The sequence below is a fragment of the Eucalyptus grandis genome, chromosome 1, assembly GCF_016545825.1.
Source record: "Eucalyptus grandis isolate ANBG69807.140 chromosome 1, ASM1654582v1, whole genome shotgun sequence".
In the NCBI taxonomy this organism is placed as follows: domain Eukaryota; kingdom Viridiplantae; phylum Streptophyta; class Magnoliopsida; order Myrtales; family Myrtaceae; genus Eucalyptus; species Eucalyptus grandis.
Genome location: NC_052612.1, coordinates 13,842,056 through 13,860,221, shown reverse-complemented (window position 1 = coordinate 13,860,221; position 18,166 = coordinate 13,842,056). Strand labels below are relative to the sequence as shown.

General features: G+C 40.1%; 2 protein-coding genes across 3 annotated transcripts; one reads left to right on the top strand and one right to left on the bottom strand.

Moving 5' to 3' along the window:
* Positions 1-3,185: 3,185 nt before the first annotated feature.
* On the bottom strand, positions 3,186-6,408 carry LOC104432679 (pentatricopeptide repeat-containing protein At5g18390, mitochondrial). Of its 2 annotated transcripts, none has more exons than XM_039309099.1 (2): positions 4,829-6,408; positions 3,186-4,674 (listed from the first exon to the last, which is right to left on the bottom strand). In XM_039309099.1, exon 1 carries the CDS (start codon positions 6,234-6,236, stop codon positions 4,857-4,859), a length of 1,380 nt encoding a protein of 459 aa, XP_039165033.1. In that variant the 5' UTR covers positions 6,237-6,408; the 3' UTR covers positions 3,186-4,674; positions 4,829-4,856. The 2 variants fall into 2 exon arrangements, with proteins under 2 accessions (XP_039165033.1, XP_010043484.2); XM_010045182.3 differs by having other exon boundaries at positions 3,186-4,642.
* A 4,935-nt stretch (positions 6,409-11,343) lies between these two features.
* On the top strand, positions 11,344-16,060 carry LOC104432690 (serine/threonine-protein kinase AtPK1/AtPK6). Its single transcript, XM_010045195.3, has 7 exons — positions 11,344-11,450; positions 12,405-13,365; positions 13,495-13,577; positions 13,706-13,826; positions 13,975-14,148; positions 14,603-14,710; positions 15,541-16,060. The coding sequence occupies exons 2-7, from the start codon at positions 12,697-12,699 to the stop codon at positions 15,832-15,834; spliced, it is 1,449 nt and encodes a 482-aa protein (XP_010043497.2). The 5' UTR covers positions 11,344-11,450; positions 12,405-12,696; the 3' UTR covers positions 15,835-16,060.
* Positions 16,061-18,166: the final 2,106 nt, after the last annotated feature.

Sequence of the window (18,166 nt, the reverse complement as noted above, 5' to 3'; positions counted from 1 at the left end):
CTCACATCAAAAACAGCGGGACAGATTATCACCAGCACCCGATTTCAACTGATGAGTAGAGGATGATAGAAAGCCATTTAGGCCTCCCTTGGAAATCATTTGGTCAAAGTAAACAAGCCATAATCACTATGTTGCTATGAGCTTCAAAGTCAAAAATAGAGTACTCAACCAGATGTGTGCCGGACAACCAACGCCATAAAGCCAGACGTGTCTCTATATCAATATCACACTCCTATAAACCCCTGGCAAGTAGAGTACTCAAACCAGATGTATGAACGCACACAAACATCAAAAGATCGAAATGGAATCCGAGTCACACAAGTGCAATCCATCACGGATCATCATTTCAGGCGTTCCCGCAGGCGTTTCTGCAACCGACAATGTCGAAGCGAACGCCGTGCTCCTACCAAAATCAATCACACGCGGACAACGCTTTCCAAGTCCAGAGCCACTCCATCGTCGTTTTCTTTCGTCTCGTTTACCAGGCAAAAGACACGGGGACTCATCCGGCACCGTGGCCGTCAGCCGGCAGCCGGTGCATACTGCTAGCAAGTGACCGAACCGTCCGGCGACGTACGAAAAACGTGCAATTCATCAGAAGAGGACGTCGAAGGCTCGTCCCGGATGAAGCTGACGGAACAGCATACATACGTAAAGATAATGGAGATGAAAGTGGAAAGACGATTCGTCGAGAGGACGTACAGGAGGGAAAATGCGGGAGCTCAAGCTACGACGGTGAGGAGTTCTGTCTTCAGGGCTTTCTTTCTTTTCGGAAGGAAGTGGGAAAAAAAAAGAAACCCACCCCGTTGGTGGCAGAGATGGTGGAGTTGCACGTTGACCACTCGCGTGGCCAGAGTTCAACTCCCCACCTCATCATTTGCGCGACTTACACGCGGCCCACGGAGGTGGTCCTGCGGTCGCCTAGGTTTCACGCCGTTTACATTGTACGGCGTTTCCTGGATCACCCAAAAAAGAAAAAGAAAAAAGAAACCGGAATTGCTTTTAAAGCGTAGTTTCTCCGGCAGCAAGAGTCAGTTGCTCCGTTTTATCTTGGGTAATATTTTACCTGGACCTGCGTCCATCACAATGGATCCATCACCGCCGTTGATAACGACGATGAGATCTACATCATCGACGGTTTAGATGGACACGGATATGGAAATGAAATTTCCTATTTATCGACTAATCTTATGTAGGTCCTCTGTCATCAATAATTGTGTTTCTCGATAATGTAATAATTTCTTTATGGAAATGACGGAATGTAAAGAATTTTGGAGCTTTGTTCATTCGATGGGATTGAAATGATCCTTCCAAAGCACCTAAAAATCTCTCTTAATTGCTATGTCACAAAGTTGTCATATCCCATTTTCCTCTTAATTTGTTATGGGCCCAAAAGATAACACGGTTCTGATTTTGAAACAGGGTTATGTGTGGGGTCATTTGATCAAGTAAAATGAAGCGACTGAAATGTCGAATTATAAATAATAAAGGAAGTTGAGGAATCAAAATAGTCTCATAAGCCTCTTTAAGTGTATATTAGTTGTTCAATAAAATTGAATGCGGATGTTATGTCATAATAATTTCACAAATGAAATGGTTAAAATATGTGGAAGTTTCAATAAGTATGGTTGGTAGTCAGCTCAAGGGAAATCATTTCTTGTAGGGCTTGGACATGAAAAACCATCATGATAGTCTATCTAATTTTATTAATCATATTCGTTAATGTACTGAATCATCCGATTAATTTTCCGTCTTTATCTCAAATTTACTTGAAATCTCTTTACTAGATAGTCAAGTTCCATCTTTCTTGTTGTGACCATGAGAAAAACAATCATACAATGGGTGTACCGTTCGTTGCCAACATGTGAGAAGCAAGCCAATCCTATCATATGACTTCATCACTACCATTGATAACAAGAATCGTCGCCCAAGCGCATGATGGGATCTACATTATCTAAGATTCAGATACACTCAAATATGAAAAAGAAATTTCCTATTAGCCAAGTACATGGCAAGTTCTCCAGGAAAAATCACGTTATCGATAATTGTATCTTCTGAATATGTAATTATTTCATTTTGGAAAATGACAGAGTGAGAAGTATAGTTGGAGCTCTGTTCCTGAGATGGACAGATGAAAAGGTCCTTTCAGAGCACATAAAGATCTCTCATAATTGTTAGGTCATCAAGTTGTCAGTTCTTCCTCTTCATTTTTTGGCCCAAAAGGTAATATGGTTTTGACCCCGAAATGGGCTAGGGCATCATTTGATCAAGTAGAACGAAGAGATTGAAATGTCAGATTATAAATAACAACATAAATGAGGAATAAAAATAGCCTCATAAGTCTCTTAAAGTGTACACTAGTTGTCCGATACGATTGATTGTGAATGTTACGTCATAATAATTTCACGAAATGAAATTGTTAAAATATGTGGAAGTTTCAGTAAGTATGGTCAGTAGTAAATAATGTTTAGCTAAAAGGAAATCACTTGTGCTAGGGATCGAACAGGAGGAACCGACATAGTAGTATCTGATTTTATCGACCATTCGTACCGAATCATGTGGTTAATTTCCGTTTCATCACAAATTTGCTCGGAATCTCTTCACCAGGTAGTCAAATTCCATCTTTTGTTGTGGCGACCATGAGAAAAACTGTCACACATTTGGTGTACTACGGGTCACATGAGAAGCGAGCCAATCGTGCCACGTGCAATCACTTTATCGTAAAGTTATTGGCACGTTCCTTTGCGCGAGTGGTGCATGCTGTCAAAGCTTTACTGCTCATGTTTGGATTCGATCTGATCATCATGCGATGGAGGACTGATGGGAAACTGAGCAGTTTCTCGTTTGGTGTCAGCTGAAAAAGAGAGACTCCTCATTTGTGGATATACCTTGCTTGCCTAGAGAAGACTTCCCATGCTCTATGCGTGTAGATGCACCAAATTTTTGACCATTCACTACAAGGAATGAAGTCTAAATTAGAATCCTCTAATTCGGAATATGCCCTTATGCTCCTTTTGCGTAGATCAGATATATTGAAGAACCCAACGCTTTATCGTCTAGGAGTAGAATATAAGATATTTCCGTGCCCTTGATTTGCTTGCCGATGTAATCACCAGTCTGATGTGTGCAGCAACTACTTGTGTACCATTTCAGGCCCAAGTAGAGAGAGAGAGAGAGAGAGAGAGTGAAGCTGAAGTCACAGAAGATTCCTTGGGATTTCTAGGATGTTTGGTGACTTATACAAAGTGGAGGACAAAAAGTTGTTCCTTTAAAGCATATGCTGAGAAGATCCTGCCACTGCAGACACCTACAAAAAGGCACTCACAAGCCCTTCAATTCCTTCACTTTCTAAGCAGACCAAGAGAAACTTCTCTTGGTCAGCTTGGATCAGAGCTTGATTCATCAGGGGTTTGGACGCCAGGTCCCGATGGGTCAGGAGATGATCAGAAGGCAAAGATGCCCACTTGTGATGATGGCCATGATGAGAAGGCAGGGTGACGCACAATGCCAAGGGTCATCATTTAGGGCAACCTCTATCTTTGGCAATCTAGTTAGGTCTATCTGAGATTTGAGTTTACTATGTGTCTGGATTCTTCAGATGAAGTCTCTGGTCTTCTTGTTTGCAATATCGGTTACGTCGTATAAATCCGGTCCCCATGCTGGAATGCTTCTTTCTGAATGTATAATACTGTATCCCGCTTCTTAATATCGTGATGTAGGTGAAAGTTCATCCTATGCATTTGTTCTTTCCTGTTTTCAAATCTGAACATAAACCTCGAAGATTTTCTTCCCTGTTTTGTTTTGCTAGTAGGCCATGTCTCTCAGGCAGCATTCCTGACTCGACAATAGTTTCTGAAAATATAAGACCTTCGAAAAGCAAGCATATAGCCGAGCATTGACATTTTGCAGTGCATTAACTACAAAACTGAGATATTCCTGGCAACTGTACACAAAACGTTTCCCATTTGTGATCCCAACGGGATTTTGCAGAGCTTCCACATTAAGATGAATATTCAATAACGCTAGTGCAGAACAAGCAGGAAACAGGGTAGAATTAGCCTGTTTAATATCCCAATTCAAAACAGGAACTGTCTGCTGAGATTACTCTTCTCAATTACGTAATCATCGACGATGGTCACCTTCCATTGATCACCACATGAAACGACCATGAGGGCTATCTTCCTTAAAAAGTTCAACCCAAAGCAACAAATCCTTCAACAAATCTCTTATAGCACTTTCGTTTTCCTTTGCAGCTTCAACCCAAAAAATAGAAACCCTAGCATCATAGATTCATGATGGCTACTCCGAGGTCTTATCACCAAAATCCAGAGGCTCTGTCAACAGTGACTCCACTGAGACAAAGCAGAAAGACTTAATGATCAAATCCACTGAGGCAAAAATAAAATAGTTACCAGGTGTCCAACAACAACTAGAATGAAACTCCAAAAGAAGCAAGTCATACTGCGCTTGCCAAACTATGTTCATCCAATTTTGCTTGTTTCAGCATATCCAATTCAAGCTTCTCCAATGGGCTTTCTGTTCTTGAACTTGTTCATAAATTATTCCCAAGTGAGAGCCACTGCACAACGAACCGGATGTCTTAAAGTGGGACAAAGCCTCAAAGATCCTCCTTCAGCAGTCCCTGCTTGATTCGAGGGCACCCAGATCGTCAAGCCGGCAAATGTGTGGAAAAGAAAAGTTAAGGAGAAACATTGATGGATATAACATCAGGACAAGAATCTGCAAATTCTGTCAGGTTGAAGCTTCAATCCAAATAAATATATGATAGATACAGCCAACATCACGTCTTAAATGACAAAGACGATACCTTTCAGAATTCAAATAGCCATCATCAATCACTGCAGGGAGACCTCCAACTGCATCATCTTTTCAGCTAGATCATGCTTCCCGCAACTCCTCAATCCATCAGTAACCATGTCAAAGCACCGGGAAATGGGCGTAAAGCCAAACTCTGTCATCTCAGCCAGATAGTTAGCAGCCTCTACATATCTACCTCCACGTCCACACATGGTTATCAACATTGTATAAACTGGCCGATTAGGTGGATGACCCTTAAGTTTCATTTCGCTGAAGAAACTAAATGCATCATCAAACTGTCCCATCCTAAACATCCCTTTTATTATAGGCGCATATAGACTAGGAAAAGGCTTATGTCCATCCTCAATCAATCTATGCAGAAGCCTGAAAGCCTCATCAATCATTCCTGCCTTAGAAACAGCTGGTATCAAAAGTTTGTAAGTAACAATGTCGGGACATAGTCCTAGTTTGCAAACGCTATGATAAAGACTAAGACCAAAATCAAGCTCCCCAGATTTCACAATGGCTTCCATCAAAGAATTAAAGGTCCCAACATCAGGCACAAACCCTTCCTTAGTCATCTTCCTCACCATTCCCTTAGCAGACTCCAAATAACCCGCGTTCAACAGCCCTTCAATCAAAAGATCACGACCCCTCACCGGAGGATTAAACCCTTTTCTACTCATCTCCTCCAAAAATTCCTGTGCCTCCCTCATTTTGCCAGCAGAGCACCAGCCATTAACAAGGATCGCGAAGGTTCTCTTATCCGGAGCCTCTCCTTTTCTGATCATCCGCCTGATCAGGGCATACGCCCCGTGAAACATCTTAACTTCGCAAAGAGCGAACAGCAAAGAATTGTGGGTGTCCACATTCTGCTTACAATCAAAGTGCTTCAACTTGTTGAAGATCTCGACCGCCTGATCAATAAGCCCGTGCTTACCAAACTCCTCGATGACGAAACACGCGGTGTTCGGAGAAAGACCCAGATGCTGGCTTCTCATCTGGTGGATGATCTTCCACATGGACTCGTACTTCTTGGTCTGAGCCAGGATCTTGACAATCTCTTCATATTCCACCGAAGTCGGGGCGTAGGAAGCAGGCTGGCAGGTGCAAGCCCAGTTGAAGAACCGCAACGACTCGGTGCCGGAGCGGGAGCAGGCGCGAAGGACGCGGTAGACGAGGTCGGAGGTCAGGGAAACGCGCATCTTGTTGAGGGTCCGCTCCAGGTAGTAGTCGTGGCGGACGATGTTGGAGACGTGCTGGACGACTGCGAAGTAGTCATCTTTCTTGCGGGTTTGCAGAGGAGATTCGTCCAGGGAGGAAGCCGAAGGGAGGGTCTTCAGGCGACGAAACGGAGAGACTGGGAGTTGGTCATTGGAATTGAGAAGGAGGCGGCGAGCAGCTCTGGAGAAAAGCATCTTGCGAACCGGGCAGAGCCTTCACCGGCATTTCGTCGAACACTTCATCTGCGAGGGACGAAAAAGTCCAGGCGCCTTCGAAACCAGAGGAACGACCCTCGGTGCCGTGTCGCTCCTGGGACGGGGTCCGAGGTCGGTCAGGATTTGGTCTTGTCCGCGGCCTGTGATTGCGACGATGAGAAGGGCGATGGACCGATTCTGATTTCACTGGGCTTGCCGATTCGTTCGGCCCGCTTATGGGCCTTCAAACCCAAAGACATGCGGCAAGACAGCAGGATTTACAATACTAACAGCGAAAATATTAGGGACAGCTCTGATGCCACGTCATCCATGCTATATTCTATTCATGTGGCCAATGTGGGGCCCACTTTTCGATTTTCGTTATGTTTAGTGACAAATGAGAGAGATGGTATAAATTGTAATGTTGAGAAGAGAGACGATTTTCGGTCTAGTTTGGTCCGAACCGGAATAAAAAAAGCTTTTGCTTTTCCATTATTTGAATCGAAACCTGAATTGAGCCAAAAAGGAACGAAATTTTGGTTCAATTTAATTCGATTTTCCTGTTCGGTTCTAATACCCCTAAATTATACTTTCTATTTTACGAAAAAAAAAGTTTGGGATATTTGTGTCATATGAGGGAGTTTAGAGTTTTTAGTGACACAAAAAAAAATCAAGTTATTTGTGTAACAGTTGACATAATTTGAGATTTTTCGTGATATTAACTAAAGTAAAATGATAAAAAGAAGTATATTTATCGCCATTTGGTCAAAGTAAAGACAAGTGAAGTTAAATCGAGTTTATCTTGATCAAATGTTCATATCGAGAAAGACAATCTCCCATTAATTTGGCATCGAACAATAATTAGTAGCTAGTCGCTGGGTGGCACACTTGTATGGGTGGTTTTACTGTATATTTGTGCACTTATTACTCGGCATAATTGTGGAGATTGATGCAACAACCTCAAGCTTTATGGAGTCAGATTTTTAAGGGGCTATACTATCATTCTACAGATTTCCAAGTGGCGGCGAGAGGACATCGACCTTCTTGGGGATGGCGGAAGTATTCTTGTGGGTAGGGATGCAATTTTGCCAAACGTTAGATGGTCGGTGGGGAATGGAAGGAATATCAATTCGAGAGGATAGATGGTTACCAAGAGGCATTCTTGGTGGACGCGACAAGAGAAGAACCAAAATTGGTGGTGATCTCATTGATCCAATCCACAATAGATGGAATACTTCTGTGATGAATAATTTTCTAGATGACGGTATAATCGCAGGCCCTAACCATTCCAAAGTTAGACCGAACATTGCGATAAAATTGTCCGGATGACCACAAAGGATGGTAGCCATACGGTGAAAAGCAATTATCATGCTCTGTCTTCTATGGACGGGAATACACACAATAGTATCGCATCAACTTCTTATCAGCATCCTAAGCTATTGTGGAAGAAAGTATGGGCTATGCGAACGGCTGCTCCTAAATCGCGTGTCTTTCTATGGTCAGTTTGTCAAAATGCACTCGCCACTTCCGACAACTGCATTGAAGACACATCATTGCCGAACCATTTTGCATTTGCAAACAAAACATCCGCAGACAAGAGAACACTTATTTCTATCTTGTTCGTGGACTAAAGACATATGGGACCATCATCAAATCAATATACAGTAAGTTCTACATCGATTACTCGATTCAAGTTTGGTTAACGAAGCGGTTTGTATTGCCGAATTGCTTACCCGGTCGGACCTTGTTGCCAATGTTCTATGGCAACTGGGGAAAATGCGAAACGGTTTTATCTTCCGTGGCCAACGTCCGGACCATTCTTTAGAGTGGAGAATGCCTTATCGCAGACGCAGCTTTTCGGGTTTCCCGGATCTCCCTCTCCGTCCCGACCTACGGCAAGACAACAGTACCCACATCGGCCCGGAAACCACCGGATCCGGGCACCTTAAAATGCAATATTGATGCTTCGTTCAAACCAGAGACACGAGATGGATCTATGGCATCGATTTGTAAGAGATCACTATGGCCGACTAAGCGGATATATACTCGCTCGTTTCGTTTCCAGCCGCTTCGCCTCTTATAGCGGAGTTTGTGCTCTAACCTTTGCTCTTCACATCTGCTACATCGGGGCTTCATCGGGCTCATTTGGTCGGAAAATATTTGTGCACTGAGGGAGGATTACTCGGCATCTTTTCTCCCTCTTTTCCCTAACTCGAACGTTACGCAAGCGTGAGGCACTTTAGCCTCGTTCGGCCATGCAGCCCAAGACTAGAACTTATCTCCTCCTTTCCTTTTGCTAGAAGCTTTAAAGGCTGGATGGGCTATAATATTTTCTCAAAAAAAAAAAAACAACCACAAAGTAGCGGGACAGTTATGAGCCGGAGTAAGATCCAAAGATAGAAAGAACAGTTAATGGGAAATGCTTAAGATGGAGGAAATCATGAAGGCGTGATAGCAATTAAAGAAAGGGAACTTGAGATCTATAAATAGAGGAAACATAGAGAAAGAAGGCATGCGTAGCCTATATCAAAACTTTGCCAAAATTGTGTTTGAATATTCCTGTGTTCAACGCATTTACTTTCAATTTTATGGTGTGTTTGTTTTGGAAAAAACACTTTATGATTAACAAAAAGATGCTTTTCGAGAGATCAATTTTTCAAGATAATATTTTCCCCTTTTCAAGTTAAGGGACTCATTTTCCTAACTTTAGGTATGCATATTTGTTTTGAGTTTTCCTTTGATTGATCATTCTTGGCAAACCAAACGCGTGAAAGTCTAAAAAATTAATTTGTGGAAAATTCTTTCATTCAAACAAATACAATCTTAATTTCCCTTTTCGCGTCAAACTTGTTAGTATCGATGCAAAGTTCGCATCAATGTTTCCCTCCAAGCGAAGTTTGTACAAACTATCTTCAATTTTAATTTCAACAACATTTGTCTTCCAGTAATCTTATCTAGTGTTTTCCTTTAAATTTTGAGGTTTGAACCCCATAAAACACCACACATACATGTACATAGAAAAGAGGAATATATCATAATCTAAAATTCAAGGCGATTTTCTTTTTATTTAGGGGGTCATTTGGATTGATCTCCATCAAACCATTTGCATTGATCTCCATCAAACCCGTCCAGGCAAGAGCTGGCGTGCCTTCGCACATGTGCATACCATCAAACCCATCTTTTTCGAAAACCCATCTCACAAAAAGTCCAATCCCTTTGCGGTGGAGTTATAACGCGAGAGCAAGCTTATGTTTGTTTCCCACATTTTTTTCCCTGAACAGCCAAATCCATCTGACACAAGAGCAAATTGATACCATCAAAACCATCTTTTTGAAAACCTATTTTACAAAAAGTTGAATCCCTTTGTGATGGAGTTATAACTTGAAAGCAAGCTCATCGTTTGTTTTCCTACATTCTTTTCCCCGAACAATCAAATCGATCTAACACAAGAATGAATTTATGTCATCAAATCCATCTTTTTGAAAACCTGTCTTATAGAATGTCCAATCCCTTTGTGATGGAGTTATAACTCGAAAGCAAGCTTATCGTTTGCTTTCCTGCATTCTTTTTCCCGGAATGGTCAAATCAATCTAACATGGAGCACATATTTTTGGAACATAAAAAATTAACGAACCCCAAAAGCAAATTGATACCATCAAAACCATCTCTTCGAAAACCTGTTTTACATAAAGTCAAATTCCTTCATCCCTTTATGATGGAGTTATAACCCGAAAGCAAGCTCATTGTTTTTTTTCCTATGTTCTTTTCCATGACAATCAAATCGATCTAACACGAGTGAATTTATCTTATCAAATCCATCTTTTGGAAAACCCATCTTATAGAAATTCCAATCCCTTTGTGATGGAGTTATAACCCAAAAGCAAGCTTATCGTTTGCTTTCCTGCATTCTTTTTCCCCGAACGGTCAAATCGATCTAATACAGAGCAAATATTTTTGGAATACAAAATATTAACGAACCCCAATAATTAGACTATCGACTGTAAGTGCTTAGAGGCTAAGCTACCGTCCATGAAAACAAGAATCCCTAATTGGCCAACCGTCCAAGATAAACATTCAAAAAGAATCATATCCCAAAGAGTCAAAAAGACAAAAAAGAATTCCTTCCTTGGGCCACCACCGTTCAATCGGCGGCTCCAAAGGAGGCGTGCTTCTTCTCTCGTCCAAGTGGTCGAGAGAGCGTGCCGTGGGCGCGCACGCCGCGGTGGACTCCACACGTTCGCCAGCTCAGGACGCCGTCCACTCCACATCGAATAAAAGTTACATATTTTTATGATGTTGCGTGAGCGATTGAGATAGCGTGACCAACCAATGCCATTATTTGCAATCCTGGTATAATTTAAGACCCTTTTAGAAAGATTCATTTACTAAATTTAAAAGAAAAAATTAAACTATTTTTACCGTGACGCCGACGCCAGAAACTCTCTATTTTTATCACAAAGAATTCTAAATTATGTCGATGACGCCTAAACTTTTTTAATTTAATATAGTTAACATTGTTGAACTATGTCCAATGTGACATCGGTATCTTCAAATTTTGTAGCATTGGTACTAGTTCGGGGGTATTAGAGATGAGAGAGAAAAAAAATTGGGATATCGAGAATTTTTTATGGTAGATAGAGAGAGGAGGGTATCTTCATTAGGTTAGTATATATTTGAGGATCTTAGTGTGACGATGGGCATAATTTTAAATTTTTGTGTGGCACTCTCTTGAGTATAAAATGATATTTAATTAAGTGAGTAAATTTAAATACTCAATAACAATCCGTCACATCATTTAGTTAAAATAATTTTATGCATTGACCATAACAAAATCAAAAGAGATGTTATTAATAGATGCCTTCGTCATACCCATCATACTTGATCAGAAAAAGAAAACAATCAAAATTTGTCCAGCCAAATTTGTTTTTCGAAAATAACATATATCATTATTCATTAGATTCGAAGGACATCTTATCGGAATAGGCATATTCCAAAATTAAACCTCATGATAAATATTCCTATTCCATTCCTCGGCGAGGGCCCACCACTCACGTCGTGCCACGTGTCGGGAAGCTCCGGTACGTCGTCTTTTTTATATATGTGGCGACGCGATTTAGCCTTCGTGCCTTCGCGGACTAGCTTTTCCAAAGACGTTCTTCCCAGCACGCTCCATCTCGCTGCCCATCTCTCTCTCTCTCTCTGCAATCTCCTCTGGTACGATATCTCTCGCGTCTCTGCGTTCGAATTCCTCATCTGGGTCGGTTTCTTTGGGTTGAATTCCGCTTCGATTCGCGTCGTCCGGCGAGTTCCGAGGAAAAGGAGGGAAATTTCGAGTCTTGGCGCTTGTTAATTGGACGACGACGCCGCCTGTTTGTGTTCAATGATGTGCTTGTCTCTCTAGTTTTTCTGGGTTGGAGGTTAAAATTGTGGGCAACTTCTCGTTGTTCGATCTGTCGTTTGTTTCTGGTCGTTCGAGGATTTTGTAGCTCGGTTGAGGGTGATTTGAGGTTCTGGTTTTTTTTTTTTTTTTTTTTCCGGATCTGTGTTTCGGGCTCTATCTTGGAGGGTTTGGTCTTTCTGTTTTTTCTTTGTTTTTTCCTGCTTGAGTTTTAGATTTTGGGTTTAGATCATGGTATAAAGCTCTTTCCTTTTTGGGAATTCTCCAGACGTTTTTGCTGTCGTTGATTTTGCTGCGGTTGGATGTCCAAAGTCTTGAATTTCGGATCGTTGTCTGACGAAGGGCGATGATTGCATGTCGTGAATGCGAATTCTAATACGATTGCGTGATTAATTCTAGATTTTGTTAGCAAGTCCCGGGCACTACTTAAGGAACCGAACGAGTGAAGTTTGCAATTTCAATACACTGCTGTTAGTGCTCCAAAGATTAAGACATTTCTTGTTAAATATGCTTATGACCAAGAAATTTTTTCCTCCTGCTGAATAATTGTATCAGCTTAGCAAAGAATAAAGCAAAATAAAAACACCAGATTGTTATTGTATTTGATTGGTCATCTTTACAATTTGCGATTAAAGAGGAGGAAGAACCCGAATTCCTAAGACTATCATGCATTTCATCAGATGGTCTCTTGTGGAGACTTATATTAATAAATGGATTTCACTGTTTGGTTCAGCTTCACTAATTTCCCTTTGTCTTTCATTGAACTGCAGATTAGCTTTCCAGATCTTCATGAGTTCAAGAGTTACTGTGGGATCTGTGGTTTCCTGTGATTCGGGAAACAAGAACAGCCTCTACCTGTGGATTTTGCTCAGCTTGCTGCCTAAATTTCTCGGAACTGCTTTTGCATACGTGAATTTCCTTTTGATTAAGGCCATTGACAGGAGCCCCTCTGCACTTTATAACCTTAAGATAATTGGAAAGACCGACGTGTAGCTGCTTTGGAAACATCTCTGGCTGATTATTGGTTTGGCCTTCCACAGTTGGGAGTATACAAGCGACAGTATGGTTTCTCAGTCATCTGGTTCGACCAACAGCCAGAGATGCATACCATTCCCGAACAAGCTACTTTTTCCTATGAATTCTCAGGATGCCGTTGTCACGGATCACCTCGAATTTGATTTCTCTGATGTGTTTGGTCCTGCACCAGTCCAACCCTGCTTGGAGGTGACTGTCGATGGAAACTCTGTGTCTGGTGCAGATGCGAATGAACTCATCTATGACAATCCAGTTGTCATATGTAGCAGGTCACATTCTCTGGTTGGTCCTTCCTCTTGTGTCAATCAAACATTGAGGTTGAGTATGCTCACTCTAAGTGAAAGTGATGAGTCATTGGATTTTGTGGAGTGTTTTAATGGAGAGACTGTCAAGGAAAATCAAGAGTCCATGAATGATGCTGGAGGCAATAAGAAACTTGACACCGTTGAAGGAGATCCCTTGGAAGTTGAGAGTGTATGTCTTGAAGATTTTGAGCCTTTAAAGGTTGTAGGCTGTGGTGCATTTGCAAAAGTCTTGCAAGTGAGGAAAAAGGGCACTTCTGATATATATGCAATGAAGGTAATGAGAAAGGACAAAATCATGGAGAAGAATCATGCTGAGTACATGAAAGCAGAGAGAGACATTTTAACCAAAATTGATCACCCATTCATTGTCCAGCTTAGGTATTCTTTCCAGGTATTTCCACTGTCCTGCCTTTGTGATAAAAATTGGTCGTAGTTCCACTGATGCTTTAAATGTTTTTGCCATGTCCATAATACCCTTCTCAGTCTTGTAACTGAAATTGCTCTTCACGTGCACTTGCAGACCAAATACAGGCTCTATCTCGTGCTGGACTTTATAAATGGGGGCCATCTCTTTTTTCAGCTCTATCATCAGGGCCTTTTCAGGTTTGCCTTCCAAAGTTTTGTGTTACATATAAAGTGTGTGTAATTGGGTTGACTTTGGCCTTTTCAGGTTTGCCTTCCAAAGTTTTGTGTGATATATCTGGTTGACTTTATATTTGAAATTGTTTCAGAGAGGATTTGGCACGTATCTACACTGCTGAAATTGTTTCTGCAGTGGCTCATCTTCATGCAAATGGCATAATGCATAGGGATCTCAAACCAGAAAATATCCTCCTGGATGCCGAAGGCCATGTACTCTCTCTCTCTCTCTCTCTCTCTCTCTCTCTCTCTCTCTCTGGGGGACTTCAGATTGTTTTCTGTTTCTGGTCATAGTCAGGCACATCCCACCCCTCCTTGTTTAGAATTTCATGAGACTTGATATATGATTTTTTGTGATTAGGTTGTCTTAACTGATTTTGGCCTAGCAAAGCAATTTGAAGAGAACGAAAGATCTAATTCTTTGTGTGGAACAGTAGAATATATGGCACCAGAAATTGTACTTGGAAAGGGGCATGATAAAGCAGCAGACTGGTGGAGTGTGGGTGTGCTGTTATTTGAGATGCTTACTGCAAAGGTTGGCATTCCTGCCATTTGTCTTAGTTGTTTTTCTATATGAATTTGCTTTGATGGTTGCCCATCATAATAGCTAAGCTGTTATTTTGGCTACATAATGAATGCAATATGGTTGGTGAAGACTAAAGCATCGCTAGTTTGTTTACATGTTTAGGAGTGATGACAGTCGATTATCTTATATTCATCCAGTTTTCATCTCTTATTGAAAATAGCTAAATTTGTTTATGACGAGATATCTGTTATTTACTTGGTCACAGCAACCTAAGTTTTGCCATTGTCTTGTTAGTTACTTGCAATGGAAGATTTATGTACTTACTATATAGCTCTAGTGTTATTTATGAGGTTAGCAGTCTCTTTATTTGATGGAATACTTGAATATGTAGTTATATGCAGAATACACATACAAAACTATCAAGCTAATGTCTTGTCTGTTCCGTTTCAATTCATTTATGCAGCCTCCTTTTATTGGTGGAAACCGGAATAAGATTCAAGAGAAGATAGTCAAGGACAAAATAAAGCTACCAAATTTTCTTTCCAGTGAAGCTCATTCTCTGTTGAAAGGAGTAAGTCTGCAGGAATTCCTGTTATGTTTTCCTGCTTATCAGCATTGCATGTGTATATTATGTGCATTCCTTCTATTTCTGCGTTTAACAGTATTATGTTGACTTGGTGGACAATCATGCACTGTTTTAGTCTTTGTAACTATTAACTATCTTCTGTTTAAATTTGTGCCGATGTTTCTTCTCCATCTACATAGTGAGATAGCCCCTTCTTATGCATTGTTAAAAGCTCATGCAGTGTTTCTTAATCACACAAATGTTAAGACAGAATATTAGGTGTGGTTGGAACTGCCTGTTTTAGCAAACAGCTATCATACATTGTTAAGTTAATGGACAGGCAGGCAAGTTCAGGCACAGCTTTATTAGGGATGGATATTCAGAAACATAAGTTAGTGTGAACTAACTGGATTGGTCAAATTCACCTGGCACTAATACCTTAATTTCTGGGTATGCCTAAGTTCACAACCAGCAAATGGCCTCGATCTCTGATGATCGTCGGATTTGATACAAAGGCATTGGCGATATAATTGACAACATATCCTGAGAGCATGGATCTATGCAATTGGTATTGCATTGGGAACATCTGCATAAAAGTTCCCTAGTCAGCTCATCATTATCTGATATTTGTCTCTCTTTTTCTGAATCATCTCTTATCTATTGAGTATAGTAATCAATCGGTCTTTCGTTGACTTGTTAGCCCCTGCAAGTACCCTCTGTTTTGCATGAAAAAGTATGATGTGAGCTACCCGGATAATGGAAATATATCGCTTTTTCTGCAACATATTCAATCTTACAATCCATAAGAGAACTAAAGATGATCTGACATGCTGCAGCTGCTACAGAAAGATCCCAGCAAGCGCCTAGGCAGTGGGCCTAATGGGAGTGTGGACATAAAGAACCACAAATGGTTCAAGATGATCAACTGGAAGAAACTAGAGGCGCGGGAGATCAAGCCCAGTTTTCTTCCAGAAGTTGCTGGAAAGCATTGCATCGCCAATTTCGAAAAAAAATGGACCGACATGCCAATCGCAGATTCCCCTGCTGCCAGTCCCACTGCCGCAGGAAATCCCTTCACAGGCTTTACTTATGTGAGGCCACCGGCTTCTTTCCTTCAACAAAATAAATAGTTCTCATGTGTGAAACTTGTTAAGTCTCTTGTTCTGTTTAAGCTTGTTTATCGAAGGATGCTGCTGGTGTTTAGATTGTTTACTATGTTCTTTCCTGCTGGCAAGTTGATGAAGACATGATCTATGATCAGTTTAACCTCAAGGCATGAGTGCGTGCCTTGTGGCTTGTTATGACTTTTGGACACATTGAGTTTGCTTCAAAGTATGGTTGTTCAATTTATGCCTCCGTCTTGCATGCCTTTTCGTGGGTGTTTTGCGTGCTTGAAATTTGTATGTTATGCCTTTGGAGTGGCTGGTGGATAGCTATGTTTTAAGTTGAACTCACTGCCAGTGCAATCTTCCACTCCAACTTGACGGATGAAGTATTTTATGTTGATTATGTGACGCTGGCCGATGGCTTTCGGGTTGTGACTGAAAACTATTATAGTAAATCATGTTGTCATGTGATATGTACCATAGTCAACTTTGTGGTACAATTCTAAAAGCTATTTTCCATGATGTTCTTATGTGTCATCGATGGATGGTACAGCTATCATAACCTAAAATGTCATTTTTATTGCAAAGCCCGGCAAAACTTAAAAGTCTATAATAATAGCTTGTCTTGTCTTCACATGAAATTGGGTTTAAGGTTTTGAATCGTAAGGTTGGATATGTTTTGATAGGTTATAATGAGTTATCGATTGGGTCTTGTCAATCATAAATTTTAAAATGATGAGGCCTTTTTAGAGAGGCTTGAAATGCATCGGTGAGTCTTGAAATTTGAAGAGGTTGATCCCACTGAGTTATAGGATCGGCTATATAAATCCTATTATGCATTTGCGCTTGATTATTTGTTTTCTTTTTGCTGACATTGCACTGATTGTCAACGTAGTTATACAAAGTTTCTTTTGAGGCGGTGAAGAGACACCATTTAGAGTTTAGACCATGTAATTCATGTGCTGCATTGATTTTTTGGCTCTGCGTAATCAGTTGATTTGGACTCAGTTTCGATAGTTTATTCCCTCATTTTGTTCAATGATAAATAATGAAGGGCCGATTGTCTTTTCAATTGATTTATTCTCATTTTGTTCATTGATAGAGCGAGAATAAGAAATGAGGAGGCGTCCATGTCTTAATGTCACGGGACATTCTTTGAATTGCTCAAATCGAGCCTAAGTAAGCTTTACTCTTACTCACACTCTCATATTAAAGGACAGAAATTTCTAGAGAGGGAGTAAGGAGAGAGAATCTTTAAAAAATAGGATTAATATTATGAAAAATCTTAAATTAGTATATATGTGATAAATTTATTCAAAATTAATTTTTTTATTATCGAAAACTCCAAACCGGTAAATATATAACAAATTTACCCCAAATAACTACAAAAATTCTAAATTTGTATACTTACAATAAATTTATCTCAAATTAATTTTTTTGACTTCCAAAAATCTCAAATGGGTATATACCCTTCGTTAAATTAGATTAATGTCACAAAAAACCATAAAATTAGTATAGCTATGACAAATGGAAAATAAAATTTCAAATTGGTATATTAGTCAACCGTCACATGTCATCCAATTTAGTAATTTGACAGTAAAATTTGATAGAAATTAACAAAAAGTAAATTTGTTAAAAATGTACTGGTTTAAGATTTTTAGTGATCAAAAAATTAATTTTGAGTAAATTTATCATGAATATATCAGTTTGGGGTTTTTCGTGATATTAACTCTAAAAATTGTTTGTTTTGCTCAAATGATTTGGATGATCCAAATGAGAGGAATGTCTCTCTTATTTATAAGAAGTTCTTTTATTGACAACCATTAACCTTCTCCACGATCTAAAAATGGAAGATCAATTATTATCTAATTAATCCAACGGTAAAAATGTACTTGACCTAAGGGTGGAGGATATTGATTCTCATCACAATCTGATGGCAAAGATTGGCTCTAACCAAGCTGGGGGATGTCAATCCTTGTTAAGCAAATCCGATTTAGAGATTGAGTCGCCTCAAAATCTAATATAATTCTATTTTTCGCCATCTTCTCTAATATAATTCCAAATGGGCGGTCTCTATGTAATTTAGTGAATAAAAGTAAGCACTTTCTACCAAAACTCTATGTGTTCCATGAGTTAATTTCTAAACGTTACTTGGCCCCTTTTTTTTCCAGTTGATGTTTTATCCCAACAATTATCAAATAAATCTTTGGTAATTATACCTTCAAATATACAAAAATTCTATAAAAAGAAAAAAAGAGAGAAGAATCTTTTTTTTTTTTTGGTAATGAAGAGCCGACAATCGGCGACCGACAACAGAAAAGGCCTTGGCCAACCCTTCCCATCAATGCGTCCGCCA

Bases quoted from the DNA above. Each gene is read 5' to 3' on its own strand.
- LOC104432679 (XM_039309099.1), bottom strand. From the start codon at position 6,236: ATGCTTTTCTCCAGAGCTGCTCGCCGCCTCCTTCTCAATTCCAATGAC.
- LOC104432690 (XM_010045195.3), top strand. From the start codon at position 12,697: ATGGTTTCTCAGTCATCTGGTTCGACCAACAGCCAGAGATGCATACCA. The intron at 13,578-13,705 runs GTTTGCCTTCCA...AAATTGTTTCAG, and splicing joins TATCATCAGGGCCTTTTCAG to AGAGGATTTGGCACGTATCT. The intron at 14,711-15,540 runs GTAAGTCTGCAG...GACATGCTGCAG, and splicing joins CTCATTCTCTGTTGAAAGGA to CTGCTACAGAAAGATCCCAG.